The sequence below is a fragment of the Perna viridis genome, chromosome 7 (assembly GCF_037379345.1).
Source record: "Perna viridis isolate PV_CMFRI_1.1 ecotype Kerala chromosome 7, ASM3737934v1, whole genome shotgun sequence".
Classification (NCBI taxonomy): Eukaryota; Metazoa; Mollusca; class Bivalvia; order Mytilida; family Mytilidae; genus Perna; species Perna viridis.
The window spans coordinates 21570507-21593177 of NC_142451.1; the positions used below are offsets into that span (position 1 = coordinate 21570507).

The 22671-nt window shown below is 32.0% G+C and overlaps 2 protein-coding genes and 1 long non-coding RNA gene across 19 annotated transcripts in view; 2 read left to right on the top strand and 1 right to left on the bottom strand.

Annotated features, from left to right (window-relative positions):
* Positions 1 to 15267, top strand: part of LOC148611777 (uncharacterized) — a 71381-nt gene extending 56114 nt beyond the window's left edge. For 4 of the 6 annotated variants that reach the window (XM_088592641.1, XM_088592640.1, XM_088592643.1 and 1 more), the window contains exons 32-41: positions 3734 to 3862; positions 4022 to 4057; positions 4836 to 4951; positions 6634 to 6704; positions 8053 to 8225; positions 8811 to 8916; positions 10042 to 10206; positions 10765 to 10928; positions 11242 to 11315; positions 13792 to 15267. In XM_088592641.1, the coding sequence (XP_088448767.1) occupies positions 3734 to 3862; positions 4022 to 4057; positions 4836 to 4951; positions 6634 to 6704; positions 8053 to 8225; positions 8811 to 8916; positions 10042 to 10206; positions 10765 to 10928; positions 11242 to 11315; positions 13792 to 13821 (1064 nt within the window). In that variant the 3' untranslated portion in view covers positions 13822 to 15267. The other 2 variants (XR_015924195.1, XM_088592644.1) reach the window with 2 other exon arrangements.
* Positions 7917 to 22630, bottom strand: LOC148611778 (uncharacterized). Of its 10 annotated transcripts, XR_015924201.1 has the most exons (5): positions 20046 to 21309; positions 18322 to 18405; positions 17702 to 17869; positions 17164 to 17597; positions 7917 to 11127 (listed from the first exon to the last, which is right to left on the bottom strand). It is a non-coding gene; the product is annotated as an uncharacterized LOC148611778 (long non-coding RNA). The 10 variants fall into 10 exon arrangements; XR_015924198.1 differs by lacking the exons at positions 7917 to 11127; positions 20046 to 21309 and adding an exon at positions 22299 to 22630 and having other exon boundaries at positions 17092 to 17597; XR_015924204.1 differs by lacking the exons at positions 7917 to 11127; positions 20046 to 21309 and adding an exon at positions 22299 to 22630 and having other exon boundaries at positions 17092 to 17597; positions 17702 to 17983.
* The window catches only part of LOC148611779 (uncharacterized), a 49918-nt gene continuing 48570 nt past the window's right edge, over positions 21324 to 22671 (top strand). For all 3 annotated transcript variants that reach the window (XM_088592650.1, XM_088592651.1, XM_088592652.1), the window contains exon 1: positions 21324 to 21447. In XM_088592650.1, coding sequence (XP_088448776.1) covers positions 21445 to 21447 — 3 coding nt within the window. In that variant the 5' untranslated portion in view covers positions 21324 to 21444. The remainder of the gene's footprint in view (positions 21448 to 22671) is intronic.

Below are 22671 nucleotides of genomic sequence, written 5' to 3' on the forward strand. Positions count from 1 at the left end.
TTCATGACTTTATGAAAGTAGGTTCTTAATGAGAAAATTTCTTATAAATACGATATCGTCCTCCAGTTTTGTTTTACAAGACTGTTCCTGAAAAGAAACCATTTCAATGAATGCATAGAGTATATTTTAATTACCTTACTTACCTTGTCCATCTATTCATCACAAGGGCTCAGCCACTACCTGGCTGGTGGATGTCCTATACGAATCACTAAGATGATGTGTCATCTTCCATGGTTGGTAACTTTTTACGTGGGACTTTAACTACAGGGTCAAATGAATGATGTTTGTATGAAAAATGGTCAGTACTTTATTTTTTTGTCTTTTAATGAACGCTTTTGATATTTGACCTGTAGGGATAGATCAGCTGAAGAAGATGTGCTGTATTTCATGGTTGGTGACTTTGAGATTTGACGTCAATGTCAAATAAATGATTTTTTCATTACTGTTTTGTGTCTTGGCTGTAAAGAGTTTTGCATGATAAACTGAATGTGTTGTGCATGGCTAATGTACAGGGTTTTACCACAGCGGGGCCAAGAGTGATAGACCTCTAATTTTGTCTGTCAATCACTCCATCATTCCAATTGACTTAATTTGTCTGTAGATATTACACAATGTATGGATTAAAATCGAATTAGGTATGTAGTTTCATACAAAGTGGGCACTTGTTGTCAGCTATTTTAATTGCTATTTTGTGAGGCTTCATCATTTTTTAAAATATATGGGACGATAGAGAAAGTTTTCATCACAAACTCTCTGGTAGCACTATATACTTTTTTAATGTGGTGTGTTGCTTTATATAGATGTGGCAAATGTTGTAAGTTTTGGGTATTTCTAGCACAACAATGGGTGCAACTTAATATTTTCTGGTGGGGATTTCACTAAATGTGATAGACATAAATTTCACTAAATCGGTGCTATTTTGCTTGTGATATTTTAATTTGTGATTCATGTGATTCATTGCTATTTTTATACCACAGGGGTCAAGTCACCAATTTCTTCTGATTTCTCAAAATTAAGAGATGTTTGAAATTAAATGTGGCCTTCCTTCTTCAGCTTGAAGAGCTCTACAGTTTACAGTGAGTCAAAGGTGTTGCACGACTCCTTGTTACAGTAATTGCCCTTGAAAGGTGAAAAATGACAGTTTTTAGTTTTCAGCCATAAAAAATTAATTAAATTAATTAATGATATGATCCTTATGACAAGTCCTTAAGCGAGTCAAAATTTTCAGGCGACTCTTTGTTAGAGTTATTGCCCTTGAAAGGTGAAACGTGACAGTTCTTGCAGTTTTCAGCCAATATCTTGAAACTATAATAGAAAGAGAGAATTTTCAATAGATGAAATTATCTTTATGATAAGGCCTACAAAAGTATCCATGAATCAAAATTGTCTGACAACTTCTTGTGAGAGTTATTGCCCTTGAAATGTGAACTATGATGTCCTTTTCATTTTATTTTTACAATTATACAATTTTGAATTATATTTGAGACTCAATGTAATGCTTTATATTTTAAAAAATGGTAACTTCTCTATTTGACTACCATGTCAGAACTATAACTTCCATTTCCAGTTGGATTGTTCCATATCATGCTACTCATTTGGATGCATGGTATAATTGAGGGAGCATAGGTTTGGGAGTGGACATTCACATATATATATATAAATAGTCATGTATACATCAATGCTAGTCAGAAGTCATTTTGTTTTCATTGAGTTAGTTATATGATGTTTTTAATTAGTTTCAATGTGATGATTACAACAGATTACAAAAGATTGCCTCCAAATCACTTAATTAAAAAAATTAAAAAAAGATCATATAAATGCAGTAGAAATTCCTAAATGTCTTTTTAGCAGAAACTTACATGTAGATATACACGAGTGTACTTCCAATACACATAACTGTACCAGTAATGGCAAGTGTGAAGAAACCAATGGAGGTTTTACATGTACATGCCACTCTGGATGGAAAGGGATACTGCTATCAATGAATGTAATGTCTCTCCTTGTGTAGATGTTGTAATACAACATGTATCGACAATAATGGATATTATAATTGCGCTTGCGTCAATAGCTTCTTGAAAAACACTTTATACAATGGTGGGTTGGTGTATGATATCATGTAATTTAACAAATTGTTAAAAATAACTACACTAAGCTCTTGTCGATTAACCTTATACACATTCTATTGCAGTCTTGAGTGGCAAGGCTAATTTAGTAGAACTTAAAAGAATGAAAAAAATTTCCAAGACGTGTTTTAAATTGTGGCAGCACGGCATTCCTGTGTTGTAGTAGGTAGTGAGATTTAAATAGCCATTTAATTGACTTGGCTAAAGGATTAATTCTTTAGGCGAATCGGTTTGCCGCTGGCTTATTACCGAGCGGTCTAGGGTTCGATCCTTGGTGGCGGAGTATAATTTTGGGAGTCAAATCATGCTCTCCCATTACATAATGATGCTAAAATTTAAATGAATTTTCTATTAAATTGTCCATGATTTTTGCAACAATTTACTGTCATTGTGCTTTAAAAATGTGTAGTGTCATGTAACATACAAGCATTTATATATTATCCTAGTTCATGCCATAATTAGTTGACATAGTCATTAATTTAAATTACTTCATCATTTACATTTACATTTACTTGATTTTAAACATCAGATATGAAAATATAAAAATCTACAGTGAAAATGATAAATAAAAATAAAATTCTAGTTGACGTGAAGTAAGGCTTTTAAACGACAGGTAACATTTTATAACAGGGACTAGGGCAGAATATATCTTTAGGTGTTGTCAACATAAATTCTAAAAGTACTTTGTGTTTGATTAATTTTATCCTATGATAAAGTTCGAGAGAGTAAGGCATTGAAGCATATAATTGTGGTAAAATGTATGAAATTCGTATGACTTAAGATAACAGGTGACAGTGGATAGTCACTAAAATGACATTGATTACCAAATTTTCAATGTAAAAATCATAATATATAACCAAATGTAATTAGTCAGCTAATTCAATCTATTCAAATATATAATACTAACCTAAACTGTTAATGTTATCACATTTTAACAATATCACGTCTACTGTCAACTGTTATTGTTAACAGTTTTCGACAGTGTCATGTCTACCGCATTTTAATTGGGAAGTGTATACATGCCGTGCTTATGTGTTGTTCGTGTAATGCTTCATAACGTCTTGTTATAGTTTTTTTGGAGAGTTTTTTCTTCTTAATGGTAACAAAATCAATGCAATTTTGAACGCAATTTAAAAAATATATATGTACTGTCTTGAACTTTGGACTTTCAGTTAACATTCTCATCTGTATACGTTTTACCTCAGTGGAACCTGCCTATGGAACCTGCCTATTCCAAACCTCTTTTGAAAAGTAAAAGTTGTCTGGTTTTACCAGGTGTACTGTTTACTCTTGTTTATTACACATTTAAACTGATATATAAGGACTTAAAAATGTTTGGTTTAGAAAGGTGTTTACGTCATTTAGGGTTTGGTTTAGACAGGTTGTATTGTATCTACTGCACCCTTTTTTTCTTTTAACTTAATATTATCTTTCTTTTCATTGTCTTTGCAAACAGTACATAAGTAATGTCCCATTCCAAACGTATGGACTGTGGTATTGAATAGTTTTTGAGGAGTTATCATGTTTTGATTGCTTTTGTCAAATGTATTACTGACAAAATGAATTTGTTAAAACACTATTTAAGTAAACAAAATCTGTTGCTATTTTAGACATCAATGAATGTTTAATTACCAGTAGCCATCACTGTGTTGAGAATGCTACTTGTATTAATGAAGATGGTAGCTACTACTGCGCATGCAACTCTGGATTCCAAGGACTTGGAAATATCTCCTGCACTGGTAAGTCTTGTAACTTCTTGAATGCTACATTGTGTATGTAGATCGTCTCTGTTTAAAGTGTTCATGTTTAGGCCATGTTTTTAGATTTTGATGTATTTGAATCATCTCACTGCTGATGTTTCGGTATATTTTTGCGGATATTTTTTTCTTCCATTTCAGAATCTCCACCTATAACTCCTTACACACCAAATACAAGTAAGTAAATATCCTATCTGTTTAGTTGTCTGTTTATTCATTAATATTTCTTGTAAGTGCATCTAATCACAAATCCTTTTACTTGTAAGCACATTTTTCCTATACTGCTCAATGAATTTTGATGAAATTAATTAGAAAGTTTTGCATCACTTGTGGATGTACATAAATGAAGATAATCAATATCAGATTACAGCATGAAAGATTATCCAAGGGTTTAAAATAATAAGTCCAAATGAAGAAGAGGTACATCTTTAGTGGCCCACACTCAGCAAGCTTGCTGAAAACATTGACTTCTCTTTTTCTCAAATATCACTTCTATGGTCTTTCTTATCAACACCTGTAGAGACAAATTGTTTTGTCATGAAATTCACACTGATTCAGAGAGCAGTACTGTGTTTATTACTGAAATTATACCCCAAAATAGATGGTATTTCAAATTTGGTGCATGGCTTTATATAGATGTAACAATGTAAGCAATGTTGGTTGCTGTCTAATATCAACTTATTGTAATATACAGTGACGGATCTACCCAGCATGACAACATGTGCAACTTCTTGTTTGGCATGTACCACCCACTGACTGGGTCTTCCATGGACTGCATGCATAGTTTTTTGTTCATGTATAAATGTTTAGAAAATTTTGTATTTGTGATTTATTACACACTCAATCCAGATCTGGACTATAATAGCTAACAATAATAGGATAATGTATTATGTCTAATATGAATCTGAGTTTGCATTAACAACTTTAAATGAATTAAATTTAATTTTTCCTTCAGCTGAAGTAACGGTTCGAGTTGTCCTAACACTTACTTATAGAGTGGAAGGAAATGATAATTTGACCAATGAAAACACAAAGATTTATATAAGTTTATTTGATGCAACTAAATCAGGAGTAAGTAACACTGGTAAACCTACATAGGTTAAAATGATTTATGGTATATTGGAACTATCTTGTCCACCCGTTGGTCAAACTTGGTGTGGTATAGATGGGGCAAATGTTAAAAAAGATTTTTTTTTGGCTGTCCAATATTATCTTTCTATGTGAGTGGGGGTATACCTTAGCCCAATGTGTACATCTTCATGTTTGTCATGTTACATTTTGTAGTGTTTCTTTGTTAAATGTGCTGATTAATCTTTTCAAAAGAGGCTATATTTGCTTTGTGATTAAAATAAGACGGTATATCTACTGGATACACTTTTTAAAAGTGGACCAATAATTGTTTTGTATTGTTTTGAAGCCAAAATGTATTCATCCATGGTGCTTTGTTCAGTTTTTTGTTATTATGTTTCTTGTAAATATGTGGCATCTTCCCATTAAATTGAATGTCTACTTCATATCTATAATACACTACCATTTAGTGTACACATTTACTTTCCATTGGAAAGAGTTGTATTTCTTTGAATTGAGTATCTGATAATGAAAAATAGGACAAAAACACTTCTTTTTTAATTCTGATGTTGCCAAATGCATAATTATAATCTGTGTATTTATGATATTGAGCTTTAGTGTACAATAATGTTTAGTATTGTGTGTTTAAACTTTTGTTCATCAATTAAAAACTATACACTCCGAAAAGTTTTGTGTCCTTCTGTCTGTCTGTCTATCCCCTGTTGTTTTCAGATGATAACTTAAGAAGATATCAAAGGTTTTTTTTCAACATTTTCATAATTATTTAGTATCATCAAAATACAAGTCAAGATCAAATTGAAGTTTAATCGGATTACTTGCACAAAAGTTATGGCCATTTTAAGTTGTTTTTACCCCTAATATATTTTTGTAATGTGGCAGGGTATCATTTGATATTCCGTTCAATGCCTTATTTAGTTCATATATTTTGTGAAAATAGGGGCTAAGATTATACACTTACGGTTGTACCAATGCGATTGTTGATTGTGAAACATTACCTGAATGACAACCTCATATAACTCAACTCAGGCCTGGTTTAAATTGGGATTTACCTTAAGATTGCTGATACTTTTTTTCCTCAATTGACAATGCCAATGCTATAGTTCATTTCTGAGATCATTGTATACTAATAATTAGTATTTACTTGCCTAGAATTTAGAAATAAAGAAATCCTTGCTTTATATTGAAAGTACCCTTTAATGTTATGTCTATATTCTTTGTTACATATTAAGGATATAAAAATGCAAACATATTCTGGTTTACAGAAAAGTTGATTTCGAAGACTGATTTTTCTTTGATAAATCTTACCTCAACCAGTACATGATTTAAACATAAGCAGCATATATGTCCACCTTAGCCTTTATATGATGCCAAGATGAGGTAACTCAGGGCCTAATCTAGACATTGATGACAAAAAGTTTTTGTAACAATATTGACACTTTTGTCTATGTAATATTTTAAAAAAATGTCCCCATTTCAAAGACAAATGAGAGAAGTGAGCACATACAGGGAGGGAAAATTTTCCAATTTTACTCTGTAGATAAGGCCCTGGTTACTCTGTCTAAGGGAGATAAATCAGGAATCAGGGAGATCCAAGGAGAGATTTTTACTATATATATAGGTTTTGCATTGAAGCTTTATTTTAACTAGCACTTATTTCATTATAGCTAGAAAAATACTACAGTAGTAATAAAGCAACAAAAGACAGTTTTGTAAAGGTTGTTTTATACAATATAATGTAAGTTTTGAGTATAGTTGGTAAGTTTGTAATACAATAGTTAGAATTTAAGGTTTGATGCCATCTGTCCTTTGTCACCTATTCCATATTTATTGTGACATTGTATTTTTTATATGACCGCAAAAAAAAAATGCAGTTGTAAAATGACATGTCTTCATTGTCCCTGTTATTATCTGTAGATAATAATAAAGGGGGCCAACAACATGCATGTCATTGGAGTTACAGTGACTTTCCTACACAAAATATAATTTATTAAATTTGAACTCCCCTCACCAATGAAAAATAGAATGGCCCAGGTAGCTGCTTCAGATTTAAATTACCAGTAGCTAGCTATGAAAAGATTCATAGGTGAGTATTCATCAACTCTTACAAAAGCAGCTGGTCAGTTTAAATGTCACAATAGCTTAGTCAGTCCTTTGTATTGTTCAGTAGATTGGTAACAAAAGGGTGTCATAGTTGTAGGAAAGTCACTGTAACTTTATCATTATAATTCCAGTATAAGCATATAGATATCTATTATATTGCTGGGATTGATTTTTGGGTTCAAACTTATACTGATCAGGATTATGTATTAAAATGGACTAGTATAAGCGTATACCTTATGTCCAGACACTAACAATAAGTTGACTATTAGTAATTGAATCATTTCGAGAAGTTTATGACCAGAAACAAGTGTTTTCTTGAGGTCCAGACAATAACTTGAGTAAAAGTGAATGGGTTTCTTTACAACTGTATCACAAGCTGTCATATCTCAATAAGAGACTTGGATTGTTTTTTGGGGTAGTGACTAGAGCCAAGTCAGAATAGAGGGCCACAAAGGACTGGAAACATTTTTTTTCTGATTTCTGGATGATAACTTAAGTATTTGAAATTCTACCACATAGTGCCATACCCTCAGAGAAAGTTTGGAATTGATTTTCGAAGCTGTGACTAGAACCCGTTAGGAATAAGGGGCCAAAAAAGGGTCAAATTCTTATCCTATGTCAAATGTCTAATCCCATCAAAAAATAAAAGCTGTAACAAGTTCGAATGGATATGTGTCCATACTTGTCCCAGGGTTCGACCTCTGCGGTTGTATCAAGCTGGGCCCTGCAAAACATTTTATTACACAATAAAACATCTTTTTGTATACTTCTAAATTTGGTAACTATATTTTATTTTACATTATAACACAATGCTGGCTTGACAATTTTGAACAGTGGTAACTCCTGATTTTTGTTTTTGTTTTTTTGGGTTTTTTATGGTCCAATAATGACAGAACTCATGGTGATGGTTATTCAGGACCAACAGTATACAGAATAAGAATTGACATTTATAACATTTACATTAACCATAATGATTTTTTTAGCATAGGAAGTTTGATAGCAGATCATACTGTTGTTTTGAACAAAAATAGTGGTGGAAGCCAGAATAATATTATAGCTGCCAGCAACAATCTCCTGAAAGGTGGAACTGTTAATATTGGAGGAAAAAACGTGAATGCTGCATATTCTGTATTGACAGTTGACAGTGGAAATAGTGGTTAGTATAATTTATGGATATGTCCCTTTCTAAGTCAAAAATAAAAGTCAGAAATATCTTTTTAAAAGTTCAGATTTTTTGGGGTTTCTTGTTTTGTTGTTCATGTTTCCCTTGCCTTTAGGCATTGATGGCATTCGATTTCACTACAGACTTTACACATGCATGTATGTCTGTTCTTTATTTCATTCATGATAAAAACCTCTTGTTATGGTATTTCGAATTCTGATATGCTGCTTAAACAAGAACAGATGTATGCTATGTATCACGAAACTGATAAACCTTAGGTCGTTGTTTAAGATATTCTGTCAGTCCAGTCTAATATTTCTATTTCAAAATTCACAAATATTGCTGGTCCTGAACAAATAATACTTAGAAGATAAAATTAAATAAAACAATCTTAACATACTGTGATTTTTGTGACATTAAATGGAAGAAAGATAGAGTATGTGTTCAGTTTGTTTGTTTGTTGAGGTTTAACGTCCGAGCAGCAATATTTCAGCTATATTCAGACAAGAGTATGTGTTCAGAGAACTTAATAGATATTACAGTGTATATTATACTGTGTCATTGTCTAATATATTCTAGTTAACATGACATCATCTACATCTATCTGTGATGCATTTTATCAATTAAACACCTGTCCAATCAACCAAGAATGTTCTCTAGATACTAGCCAGACACCTTATTGTGCGTAAGTAGTCTATTAAAGTAGATCTTGTAAAGATTTTACAAAAATGTTTTTTTTTTAAACAATTATTTTTATGTAGCCTTTATCTATTTAAAGAAATAAAAACTGTGAAGAACCAAACCTTCAACATTCATTAATAAGACAGGAACATTTTCTTATAAGATTTTGCTTCATATTGTTGAAATATGTAGAATTAAAAAAAATTCATATTTCCTATTACACATGTACTAAAAGAAATTTAGGCCATTTTCACCAATTAGTTTACGCTAATGAGAGAAGAGGGAAAGTCTGTAGGTCTGTATCCTGTTAGTTAGGTACAGATATGGGAAAACAATTATGACAAGTTTAAAATTTAAACACTTTTAATTCACCCGTCTTTTAATGGAAATATTGTAGAGTACTGCTTTCCATCAATACATCATAGCATTACTCACAATATTTTTAGGAAACTTAATGATGTTTTGGTTATCATAAATGGAAGTTCTCTCTATGATTTTTTCCACAATTTTTTCTCTTTAGTGCAATGGGATGTTTTACACAGACAAAGGTGCCAGCTGATTATGAATGTCCATTATTATGATTATAGGAAATTTAATGTCATTATTTATATTATTAAATCCCACGCATGCAGACGGTTTGTCTTGACTGGTCTGCATGTCTATCATTCGGTCCATCAATCATCACTTCTTTGTGAGTGCAGCTCCTTTGAAACTGCTTGATGGATTCCTTCCCTAATTTGTGGAATATGCTGTTATAAGGTGAAGATATACATACCATACCACCATAATGATTCCACTAGTTTTAAAGAGTTATGGGACTAAGACTATTTTCAGCTATTCATTGTGGCAAAATGCTTATGAGTACAAATCGTTTTAAACTGTGTGATGAATTCCTTCCATATTTTCAAGCATGTACTGTAATAAGCAGAACATGTTAATATTATATTGCCAATTTGAATAGACAAATTTTGTAGGAGTTTTGGGACTAAGACTTTTTTCAGCTGTTCATATTGGCAAAAGTGCAAAATCTCTGAAACTGCTTAAAAGATTCTTTCTGTATTTGGTAGGATGTTGGCACTTCGATTATGTGAGCAAGCTCACTATTTTAAAGGTTCTTTCATATTTTTAGATCACTGCAAAGTACAGATAAAATCCCGTTGATAGTTGGTTTAGGAGTGGGTGTACCATTGTTCTTCATCATATTGGTATTAGTAGTGGTGCTACGTGTTAACTATAAAAAAGGAAAGAAGATTAAACATGAAGATGGTGATGATGATTATGATGACTACGATAGGTAAACAGGATTTTTTAGATTGTAAATTAAGTATATGAATACCGCTATTCATTAACATTTTGACAAATGTGTACACAAAGCCTGGTAAACAGTGTAGTCGCTAGAGATCTTTCAAATAGAAAACTCAATTTCAATTGGAGGTTTTTCACATCATTTTCCAATATCATTGCTTTTTTTTACTAGTCTAAGTGATTCATGGCAGTATCCTTTGGTAAACAAAATTAATCTAAATCAACTTGGACCACATGTGTGCATAAGGGTATTTACAAAACTAATCGTTAAAAAAATTTCAATATCAAAAGCAGAAAACTTGAAATTTAAGCCAGTTGTTGTTTAAGAATTATTACAGCAACCTTTGGTAAATATTTACATTAAAATCTGTCAAGAAATAAAATCAGAAGAGTGCTAATACAAGGTGGGATGAACAGATGCACTGGCACTCTGTACATCTATGTTCTGTATCACATTGTGGCAGGAACAAATAATGGCACGCTGTATAGAAATTTTTCGTGTTGAATAAATTTTAGTTAATCATATTCTAAGGTATATCTTTAACAGAAACCAGATAGAACAGGGCTTCTTTTCTTGTGCTATACCAGGCAGATTCAATAGTTGGAAACACTCATCTTCATATTTCAACAGTGGCTTGGATAATGAATCCACTGAATCAGATAGAGGTGTTAATGGCAATGAAACATTGAGACCTAAAGATCCAGATACAGGTATATTTCATTTTGGTTGTACAGATGTCAGAATAGTGTATGGCTATATGTAGCTGTACTAAATAATTTGTTGAAAACGACAGCATGAATTTTATGGAGACAGTGAAAGTTGCATTATATAATTGAGTTCCATACTAACTTACGATTTATGAGCATTTCAACCATCCACACATTCCATTATTTTTGTGTTCGCCCCCTTCTGAAAAAAAATATGGGAATCTGTTGAGTTGAATATTATTACTGGAAGTTTGAATACAATCCTTCCTTAGTTGGGATAAATTTTAAAATTAAATTTATTTCTTTTTTTTTTCAGTATATGATAACAACAGAGGAAAAGAAGCTAAATTTTCATGGGATTTTATGTCCCAGAGTAATCTTGCAAGCCCGGTAAGCAAAACAATTTACTTACATTTTCTTGTCATTCTTACATACAACTCACATTTTCTTGTCATTCTTACATACAACTCATAAGTATTTATTTACAATTTATCATCATTAACATAGTCAACTAATCATTAATATATTATACAATTATTCACTTGTAATTCATAATAAAAAAAACACCCCAACCGGTCTCTCCGTATTATACTTTCCACATTCCCTGTAAGCACAGACTCCTCCTAAAAATCGAAAGGGATTTTTATCAAATTTGATTGGAAGGTTGGGCAGCAACAGTTGACGTGCACACTGTAAGAGGAGATAATCCAACTTAAAGTGTACATATTTTCCTCTATTTGAATCGGAGGTATTCTCTTTCTGAGCTGGTGCATCATATTCAATTTTTACTTACAATAAATAATTTTTAATCACCAATTAATATGCAATTCAGAAAGTACAAGTGGTAGAGGTGATGGAAGAGTAATCAAGGGAACCAAGGTTATAGCGGTAATCAAAAGAATGTAATCCAGGGACAAAGACCAGACATGGAAAACAGACATACACAACAAAGAACATAAAGTGACTAAAATCATATGTACAAAGTAACAAAAGCAAATGATTAACTCAGACTCCACTAAAAATGGGAGCATGGACCAGGTGCACCGGTAGGGTAAGCGTCCTCTGCTTTTCTAGAAACACCCACACAAAATGTACAAGAAAACCCAATGGGCTACAACTAAGAAAGGTTATTTTTTTATCTACATATGCCAACTGTTGTCCTTTACAATGTACAGATCACCTCTTTCTCGACCGAATAGAACAATTACTGACAAAGTGCCAATTTTATATACAATCTATAATATAAATTTGGGGCAGATCACTTTCAAATGTAATCGATTACATCATGTGTACATGGGGTAAAAATGTAATTAATTACAACATTATTACTGATAATTTGCAATGTAATTGATTACATTTGATTACTTTTGTCAAAGTAATCATGATAACTTCATTATTACATATGATTACTTCAGATATTTCCACACATAAAAAAATGAAATACACTCATTTCCTTGGTATTGGCAATATAATGACATATTTAGCAAAATAATTTATATAATTTTAAAGCAGAAAAAAAATTATTTGTGTATTACTTAAATAATTTCAGTTGTGTGATAATCACGACTCTTGAAAGTTGTATATTGACATTTACATCAAAATAATTTATTCACTCTTATTAGTAAACCAAGTGTATTTCACTTTAATGAATTGTCTGTTTAAGTGAGGTGACAAAATTTGTCTAACAATTGTAAAGCCTAAAGGAAAGCAAATCATAAACAATAGCATTGATTAATATGTTCATTATTTTATTCTTTCTTGAGGTTATTCCAATCTTCTTTTTCTTTAAATTAAATTAAGGTTTACACATACATATAACACATTACATGTATTTTAGGTTTAATGGGAAAAAAGCTTGTTTCTCTGAAACAATTTTTTTTAAAAAGATGATGATTATGATTTAAAATGTAGAATTCTATTAACTTGGTTTCTTCATAAAATGATTTACAAATAAAGACAAAATGCTGTATATTCACCATTTGTCTTGCAATTTTTTATGTCATATTATACCATAGAGGATTTGGCAAATAAATTACCAAAATAAACTAATAGAAAAATCCTTATCAGTGGTAAATAAGTAGCAGGAAAAAAGACAAAGGGGAATATAAATTTAATTGGCGTGATAAAACCACTATTATCTTTTCAATAAAATGGATCATAGTCACAGTCAATTTTCAGTTACTAAAATCAATTAAAATGTTTACTTCGATAAATGATTACCTTTTTACCCAGTAATCGATTACACATGATTACTTATTAATCATGAAAATATAATGGCTTACAATTACTGATTATGATTACCCCACCACTTTTAACTCATGGATATTAGTGATTGGAATGAGATTTTTTGTTCATGGAACATGATTACTATTGAAAAAAAATCGAATTTCTATAGAGGTATAAAAAGATCCAATCCTGTTTATGATGTTAGTATATTTTTAGGTAATAATCCAAGTTAAAATCAGACAAAAACTGATACTTATCCGATTTCAAATTTGATACATGGCTTCATATTTATGAAGCAACTTTTTAAGCTGTTTTGGTTCCTGTCCAATATCAACTTTTTGTGGGAATTTGCTGTTTTTCACTATTTATGGAATAATGGAGAATTTTTTTGTCAAAAAATGGACAGATTGATTTCAAATGTGTGTGTACATGGATGGGGCATAAGTTGTATGCACTTTTAGTATTAATTTCATATTTTGTGTGTCTAGTATGAGTTGAGGAATACATAACACAACAAAGTATGAGACTCTACGTTTTTTTTGCTTGACTGTGATGTAAAATGGTTTTGCACCTTTTTGACACATCTATGATAAAAAGGAACCATGCAATTAAATTAAGATCTTGTATGTCTTCTTTTCAGGAAACAGGTCCATCAACAAGCACAAAGTAAGAAGGTGTAGGATTGATAGACAAAATTTTCATAGAGAGGTTCAAGAACTCCTCATGAGCCAACTTGGGCAGGAAATGAAGATCTCTTGATGGAATGTCTGAATTTATACTCACTTTTATGTCAGCTGTTTATGTATTGCTGGCAATATTTTGACAAACACTTAAGGGTTTGGTTCAAAAAAAAAATTTCCATATCTATTTTCATGGAATGATTTCTATCTTTTTACTTTGCAGAAATGGCATTGTCATGCTGATTTATAATTACAACGTTTGTCTTAAGCTGATGGTAACACATTGTTTATTTTTGTTTTACTTGAAATATATTTTTTCATTTATTTAACATACCTGTTAACCCTCTGACACTCCCACAAAATCAATGAAACCATTCGAATCTCCCACATAAAATTTATAAATGGTTAAAATAGCCATATTTTCTTAGAAATATAATATTTTTTTGAATATGTATATAAAAAAATATCTTTCATGTTAACATCTCTTGTATGAGACAGTTTTAATGGCGGAGAATCTCCCACACGAGCTGTTCCAAATGTTAACAGGTATGAATGAGCAAAAAACGAGTCACAAATAAAAGCAAAATATTGATGAGTTCAGGTATATAATACTGTGAAAGTACTTTTATTTATGGATATCAATTTTATTGGATTCTTAAATTGTTGGTTTGATTTTCCCATAGTACAAATAAATAGAATATATTATTTTGTTGGGAAACCATGAAATTCATGAAAGTTAGTACCCTACAATTTTAAGTCACAGTAAGTAATTCTAATGTTTAATGGTTTCCATCTATCAGTCAAAATCTTGATTTATAGATAATTATACCCCACCAAAAAGGGGAGTTACTGGTATATAGTGATATGGTGACCATCTTTCTGTTCCGAGTTCCCATTTGAACTCCTTTGAAACCAAAGAAACTGTCAAACATCCTGTTTTATGTGATGTTTACTGTAAAAACGCCCATAGTTAATCTAATGTTGACATTTTGATATGCATGATGCTAACTCAGATTTGTTGTATCAACTACCTATTGCAGTACTTCGTTTTTTCATATGAGGAGTTATGTTCAGATAAAATTCAATATCTTATCCAAGTTGGTTTGGGATGTAAGACAGTTTATAGATATTTTAAATAATCTAATTTTCCTGTCAGTATTTTTATTTCTTCTTCACACACACCCCCTCCCCTAACAAAAATGTAGTTCTTTCTCTTTTTTAATTGTAATATAATAATATACTACATATTATAAGCAAAATAATCCTCTAAATATATGCTGACAGGAAAAAAAAATTGTTTTAACTTGAAAACTTGTAGTAAACAATTGTGTCTAGAATCCTTTGACTGTTTATTAACTATATAATAAGGCATATATTATATATTTATATACAATTTTATATATATATTATATTAAAGTGTATTTATAGTGTCTTTATCGGTATTGTTGTACAATCCTTTAGACTTATACAATTTATTTGTTTGTGCTGCATCGTCATGACTCGACGATTCGATACCCCATTAAGTTTGCTGGTCGGCAGATTCCTTTAGACTTTGTATATATATATATATATATATATTTAAAGGTCTGAAAAATTCCCAACGATGTTAGAACTGTCACATTTTTGGTCGTTCCCACCGCGGGACTCAAACTCGTACCCCTGTGACATCTATGGCAACACCGCCTGTACAAAGTCCAGCGCCTTAGACCATTCGGCCAGCTAGGCTATATAAAAATATAGCTTTCGCTGGCCGGGTCATTCCTCCTCGTAGGATTAATCTAGGGCTGTAACGTACTACACGATGTATGGTAGTACGGGACAGATCATTTAGATGTTATTATGTAGGATGGAGGATCAAATTAATAACATCTAAATGATCTGTCCCGATCAAACTATGAGGTGGCACATTACTGGAGGTAGACCGTGGGTAACTGATATCATAATGATGACATGTTAGTCATACAAATGAACAAAACGAACAATCTTTCTTCTCCTTTGGCGGATTCAGGGGGTCACACGGTGCCTGTTACACTTCAGTGAGTTCAACTAGTATAAATTGTCTTTGTGCAGAAGGCAGTTTGTCCTTAAAAGTACCAGGTCATTTCATAAAGAACACATGCATATTTAAATAAAGGATCACTGGTGTTTGATTAAGACACATCGAATGTAGACGCGTTTTTCAATAGACCGTCGGAATTCAAATGGGAACAAATTGTACTTCGCAATTGGCTGAACCATTGCTTCATTATTAAGGATGATTTTAGCTGATCTTATCTGAAAGAAGTAACATCGTTTAATCAAATATTATGTTCACAGTTTCCGCTTGATAAAGAAGTTTGTCTTAAAAACATATTTTTATATCTTTAAAGGACACTATGAAGTCAGCCTCATATTTTGACCTACTCTTAAGATTGAAAGAAAAGGAAAACTCGTGACCTCAGTATACGACAAATGCGTTGACTGCATTCCGTATTGTCAATTTTCCTTTCATTTGTGGCAACATTCCTTTAGCACTTGCGTTTTAATATCATAGCACATATGTTATACCAGAGCTTGCCGTAACTATGCAGATTTTTTGTACTGTGCTAAATTGCTTATAATTAGACTACAAAAACAAGGTAATATTACTAGTAGGTCACCACTATATAAGTTTTAAGGTCGTCATTATAAACTCGTTGATCGTTATACAGTTGCGTGCTCACCGAGCTACTAATCTTCAAACTTCCACCAAAAGCAACAGCATGTGTTATTCTTTATGACAAAGTCCTGCAAATTTCCATCAATTTCCATCGAAAACTTGTCATGCAATTTTGAGGTTTCAGATAGCTTCCTCAAAAGTGTAAGGATGGATGGATATACAATTGTAATCTTATCTCAAAAATGATGTTCTACTACTACTAGGGAAAATTGATATGAATAATATTGATTCGCGACAAAACAGCAAAATACAATTTTAAAAGATTTGTGACATTTTAATTTCATAAATGGTGTTCATAATTTCCGATGATCAACAAAAGATATAATGATAGTTAAACTGCAAACTATCGCCATAAATGTTTCACTATTTGTTTCACTTCCAAGATAGGTGAAGACGGTACGAAAACAAGACCCATACGTGTTAAGCGCTTTATACATCCACAAAATTATGTTGTAATTGTTATACTACTTTACTTTTGCGGTGATCTCCTTCAATTTTATGATTGATAGCAGGAGACCTCTCCCATTTATCGACATAATTTGTTATGTTATATTATAATACAGAGGAATTCAAGATATTTATAAATAAAAACAATATATGATATATAGAAATGAATCAACAATTTGAATTATACCTGTAATTCACAGAAGTGATGCTCGGTCTAGCATACAATGTAACAACCTTTTCAGCTGCCTTTAGCTCATTTTCAATGGGTATGTATTCATGGCTATTGAGGTTTTTATTTTGCTTGTCAATATCAAGCTGCAGATTGTATCATTCTTTAATTCTGACATAATGTAAATTTGAATCTTCTTTATGATTTAGAATATTCTCTCAGAGTCTGCATTACTAGTTAGTAAGACAAATGCAGTTGGCCAATTAAACTAGCACGGAAAAAAGTCAAATTTTCAGTGATTGGAATTCTCACTTCACCCATCTGGCTCCAGAATGAGTGTATTTCATCATCTGCAGATGAAAACCCATTCATTGTTGTCGCCATATAGTCATCAAATTCTTCCAGTTTTGATGGTTCTGTTCCATTTGGGAATCGTTTCACCAACTATTAAACTGAAAAAGAATGTAAGATTTTGAGAATTTGAATATCACATGCATTTGAAGTTGAGGGTAAATAAGCAAATAAATGCTATTAATGGCAAATTCACAGGACTTACCACAATTAGGAGGTATTTATAAGGAGTATATTTCACAGCATACATAAACAAGGCTCAAGGTAGATAGATCCAACTCATCTATGCGGTCTGCTATATATGTTCTGCACTCCATCCCAACAGCAATGTTGTCATTCTCATACTGGTTACATCTTTCCATGAATGGCACATCTGTTACAATGTAGGTGTTGAAAACGTATATCAGTCTTAACATTATTCAGAAGAAATGTTCTAAGCAGTTTTTTTTTATGTAGTCATGAATGATTGCCACAGTTCTTGCATCAGCTTGAAAATACAATGAAATAATTGTAAGATAAAAGTTTCATGCTAGGGTGGTTAGCTTACCTCATCATATGTAGATTTTAAATTCCCTGAAATATTGTGTTGAATTCATTTAGTAGCACCAGAATTAATCCCAGGAAATAGAAGAATCGCTTGACCTCATGATTTTTAAGCCAACCAACTTTTCTTTCAATGTTTACAAATGTCTTAACTTTCGGATGACTGCTGAAGAACCTGGACAAGGCATCCCCATTTCAATTTTGTAAACATACCCCAAAAGAACCAGTTTTTAACTGAAAGATAAAGTAAATATACAAAAATAAGGCCATAATTATACATACCTGATTTCTGCATTTTTGGTGATCTTGAGGAATTCGGTTTTGGTGAATTTTAGGAACTCTATAAACTTTTCCTTTCTTGAATAGCTGCAGAAAGAAAAAAAAAGATATGTAGTTGTACACAGTTTTGATAGTGGACAAATACATCTTACCAAAAATAATCTTCTGTATTGATCATAACGGTTTTGGAAATGGCGGTATATAGTACTCAGCATTTCATCAACTGGATAAGGAATTGCTTTACATCAGCTTTACAGCACATGTTGGCCAAATGACAGATACAACAAACATAACGAAAACTCGTGATTGAACTTACATCACTCCGGATAGTTAGCTTTTAGTATTTCTGGAGGCACTTCAAATTTATAATTTTCAGTGAACTATCATAACAAAACAAGATTTGTAAAGAAATCAAATAAGCCAATGCAACGATTTTGTTTCAAAAATTGATGCATGTTCTTCTGTTTTATACGAGTTCAGAATAATACCAAATTTACTTCTTTTGTTGGATGTTTGGTCCATCTTTTCATGTGGAAATATTCAATTCGACCAGAAGTGCTCATTTCTTCTTGTAGCATACAACAGCTAGTAAATTTTGTAGACCAGAAGTTGTAAATTTGGGTTATATAGATAAACATACGTTTAAATAATTATTCCAGGACCCTCACACAAGTAAAAATAACACATTAGAGTGACTCAACCTCCTTCAATTTAGTTTTCCGTCTTCGTTCTAATTTCCCCTCAAAACATACCCGTTGTCTTGGTAACCTAATTTCTGTTTGTTTCAAAATAACCCTTTCCATTCATCTCAGTTTACCGTTTTAGAAAAAAAAGCACTATTTTATGCTTTTTGTGATCTACATATACTGTAACTTGGAATGAACAATACAATAGTTTATCCTTTTTTTTCAAAATTGAGAGTCCTGTTTAATTTGTAAATGACATATATGTTACGTTTGTTTTTTCAAATGTTTTAAATCAAATCTTTCAGGTAATTTAGAGAAATGTTACATAATAGTAGGTAAAATGACATTAGCATATCGGATCAAATAGGTTTACCTTATTTTAAATTGCTTCTTATTAAATTACCTTTTTCCTTTACATCGGATATATCCGTATATATAGGTTTTAAGTATGTTGTTTATGCACAACCAAGTGTCAAGTATATGGAATGAACGAAGGGTAATAACAACATCACTTAACTAATACAATCAAGGCAGTGGTCAAAAGGAATAGTGAAAAGGGAAGCCCGTATAACAAATGACAAAATCAGGGTAAGAACCGGAAAGTTGGAAGCCATTACATCCAAAATACGTCATGTTTACAAGCCAGTTTCTCGACTTGACTCATTGCTACCGATCATACTGTTTAGCATTATGTACATCTATTCATTTCAATGGTATTTTTGGATAAACATTGCCAAGTTTCATATAGACAATGGAACGCCAAATTAACTGAGACTCGAATTACTGAGCCTCTCTTAACACTAGAGTAACAGTAAGCTTTGCTCGCGAAAGGCTTCTATACAAAATACCCATCCCAAAATGTGTTCACATACCTGCATATTTGCACATTTGTTAACAAATACATGTACATTATTTTCATGATTGTTTATTGAGTCCCCAGAAATATACTACGCGCCGTCTCTATGCCAGTAACAAAGTTCCTGTAACGCTAACGGAAACACCAAATACACTCAAATCGAAGCGGGTGCATAATAACATTACCTACAATGGATGTCCTGAGAATTTTATAGAAATGGAAGATCAAGTTATTTAATAGATATCCCTGTGTCATTTCTGCTTAAATGTAGTAGACTCTCCTAAAAACAAGATTTTCGGCAGTTAATATTTTTCCAAGAACAAAAGCTGTAAACTCACAGGCCTCAAAGTTAACAGCAAATATGAAGTGGCAATTATCAATAAACTTAAACTGTAACACTGTCTTTAATGAAATGAACAATGACTTGAAGTTACAATGATATGATGCTATTCATTTGAATTGTTCCATCTTATATCTGAATCATATTAATACTGGCTTTATTTGTGTGAATTATATGGGTTGAGATATACTCCTTCACAGTATCTACTTTATCTGTAGTTCAGATTCTTGTAAATTTCTTACATGTTTTTTGTACTATTTAAGATATACATGTACATGTATATATAGTTCTGATGGAATTTAAAAGCACTAAGTATCAGTGAATATTAATCCAACAAACATTTTTTTCACATAAATCACTCAGAGCTGTAAATCATAGCACAATCCTGAGCAACAATTACAATGACCATTAAACTAAGAAATATTCTCCATTTAATTCCAGGTATTGCACTTGATCCCAAGCTGTAATTCCAATGAAAAATAGTAATAAATCCAAAGCTTTGTCTTAAAAAAAAATACTCAATATCTCAAACTACATATTATGTTCATGAAAACCATTGCTTTTTAATAATTCACAACAATTTCAGAAAAAAAGGATTTAAATCAACATCTATAAATTCATCGAAAATATTGCACTACACGTAAATCCCCAACTACATATTAAATGCACATAATCCAAAGAAGTTTCAATGTAAATAACACTTAATCCAAATCTAAAATTTCATTAAAAATCTTTGCACGTATAACTCCAAATCATACTGCTATAACCTTGGTTCCCTTGATTACTCTTTAAATCAAACTCGATGCACTGAATCCAAAACTATATCACAAAAAAAAATTACAATTAAAATTACATTTATTCCCAAATTAGGAATACCAGTGCAGTTAATCCAGAACAATATAATTGCAATAGAAATCCTTCATATGTTGTAAAGCACTTAATTCACTTATTAACTCATAGCACTATTTCAAGAACTAATTCACATGAACCTCAATTGTTTGCATAACACTTGTTCCTTAACTATAGTTTTCATTAAAAGAGGACGTTAGTTTATTGAATACTACCATATTGTGTTTAAAAAGACGAATTCTGTGTCTTAAAATACAAATCACGTAATTTGGACGGAGAATATTTACCTGGAAAATATTCGATAGTCTGAGAAATACGATCCTAAATTATAACAATGGTATTATATATGCGTAGTATAGCTATGGCGTGGATTACTTCCTTGTCTTTATCATTTTATGGTATGTATGATTTTTTACGTTTTTAAGCTATTAATTGAATATAACTAATAGTTTATGAAATTTATTTTGCATTGAAATTCAAGACTGAAATTTAATGGTTCTTACATGACTGAAAGAGTTCCGTGATGTTTTATTCGAGTATATAGAGTTTTCTTCTTTATTAGAGTCTTCTTCTTTATTAGAGTTTCCTTCTTTATTGACCTGCCCCGTGCAGGTCCGGGTGTTAAAAGAATAGGCCTGCAGCAGCGCTAAGCTTGTCGTAAAAGGCGATTAAATAGTGCTCAGAACCCTAGCCGGGGGCTAGGGCACTTTGCCCACAGAGCATCTGGGATGTGTGCCCCAGGTGGTGGAATGGGGTACCCCTGGCGTGTTGCATGCTGGGGTTGTAAGGCTATAATACGGAAAACCTGACCGCAAACCATAGTGGTGCACCGTGTTGGGAAAGACGCCGCGTTCCTTGCACATTAAAGAACCCTACTGTGGTATTCTCCCGGAGTAGGAACCATAGGGCTCCGCCACAGGAGGCTAAATTGCCCGACCCTACCCACCTCTCCCTATTTCTAGTGGCAATCAAAATTTGTCGACCCCATTGTCCTTGTTTCCCATACCTTTTTCATTTCATCATCGTTTCATGTTCATTTTGTCATGAATTTCATGTTCATCGTCTGAATATAGCTGAAATATTGCTGCTCGGACGTTAAATCCCAACAAACAAACAAATAAATCTTTATTGACTTCAACAGAACATAAAGGATAATGACGCTAGATTTTATGCATGCTTTCAAAATGCTTCCAAATATTAGTTTTAGAACGAGAGTAAGTACCTGTTTCTTTTGTATAAAACTACTTACCATATCTGATACTCAAAGTTTTCGAACAGGAAGTAAAATGAATGAAAGCCATGCTTAAATAATATTGTTTTTAAAATACAGCTAACAAAAACGGAAGCTAACGAATAGCACACAGTATATAAAAATGGAATAAAAAAAACAAAAAATCAAAAAAAAAGAAAAATATTACAACTAAAATTTTTGGTAGCATATGTCAGAATAATAATACTTCCTATCCCAAACTTTATTTATTGTGTTCAAAATAAAATCAATATGCTAAAGTTAAATAATTCATATCAGAATTGAAGGGAAGATAAGGAATCAGAAGTGACGAACGAACGAACAGAACATGAAAAAACTGACACTCTAGTACAACATAATACCATACGCTAAA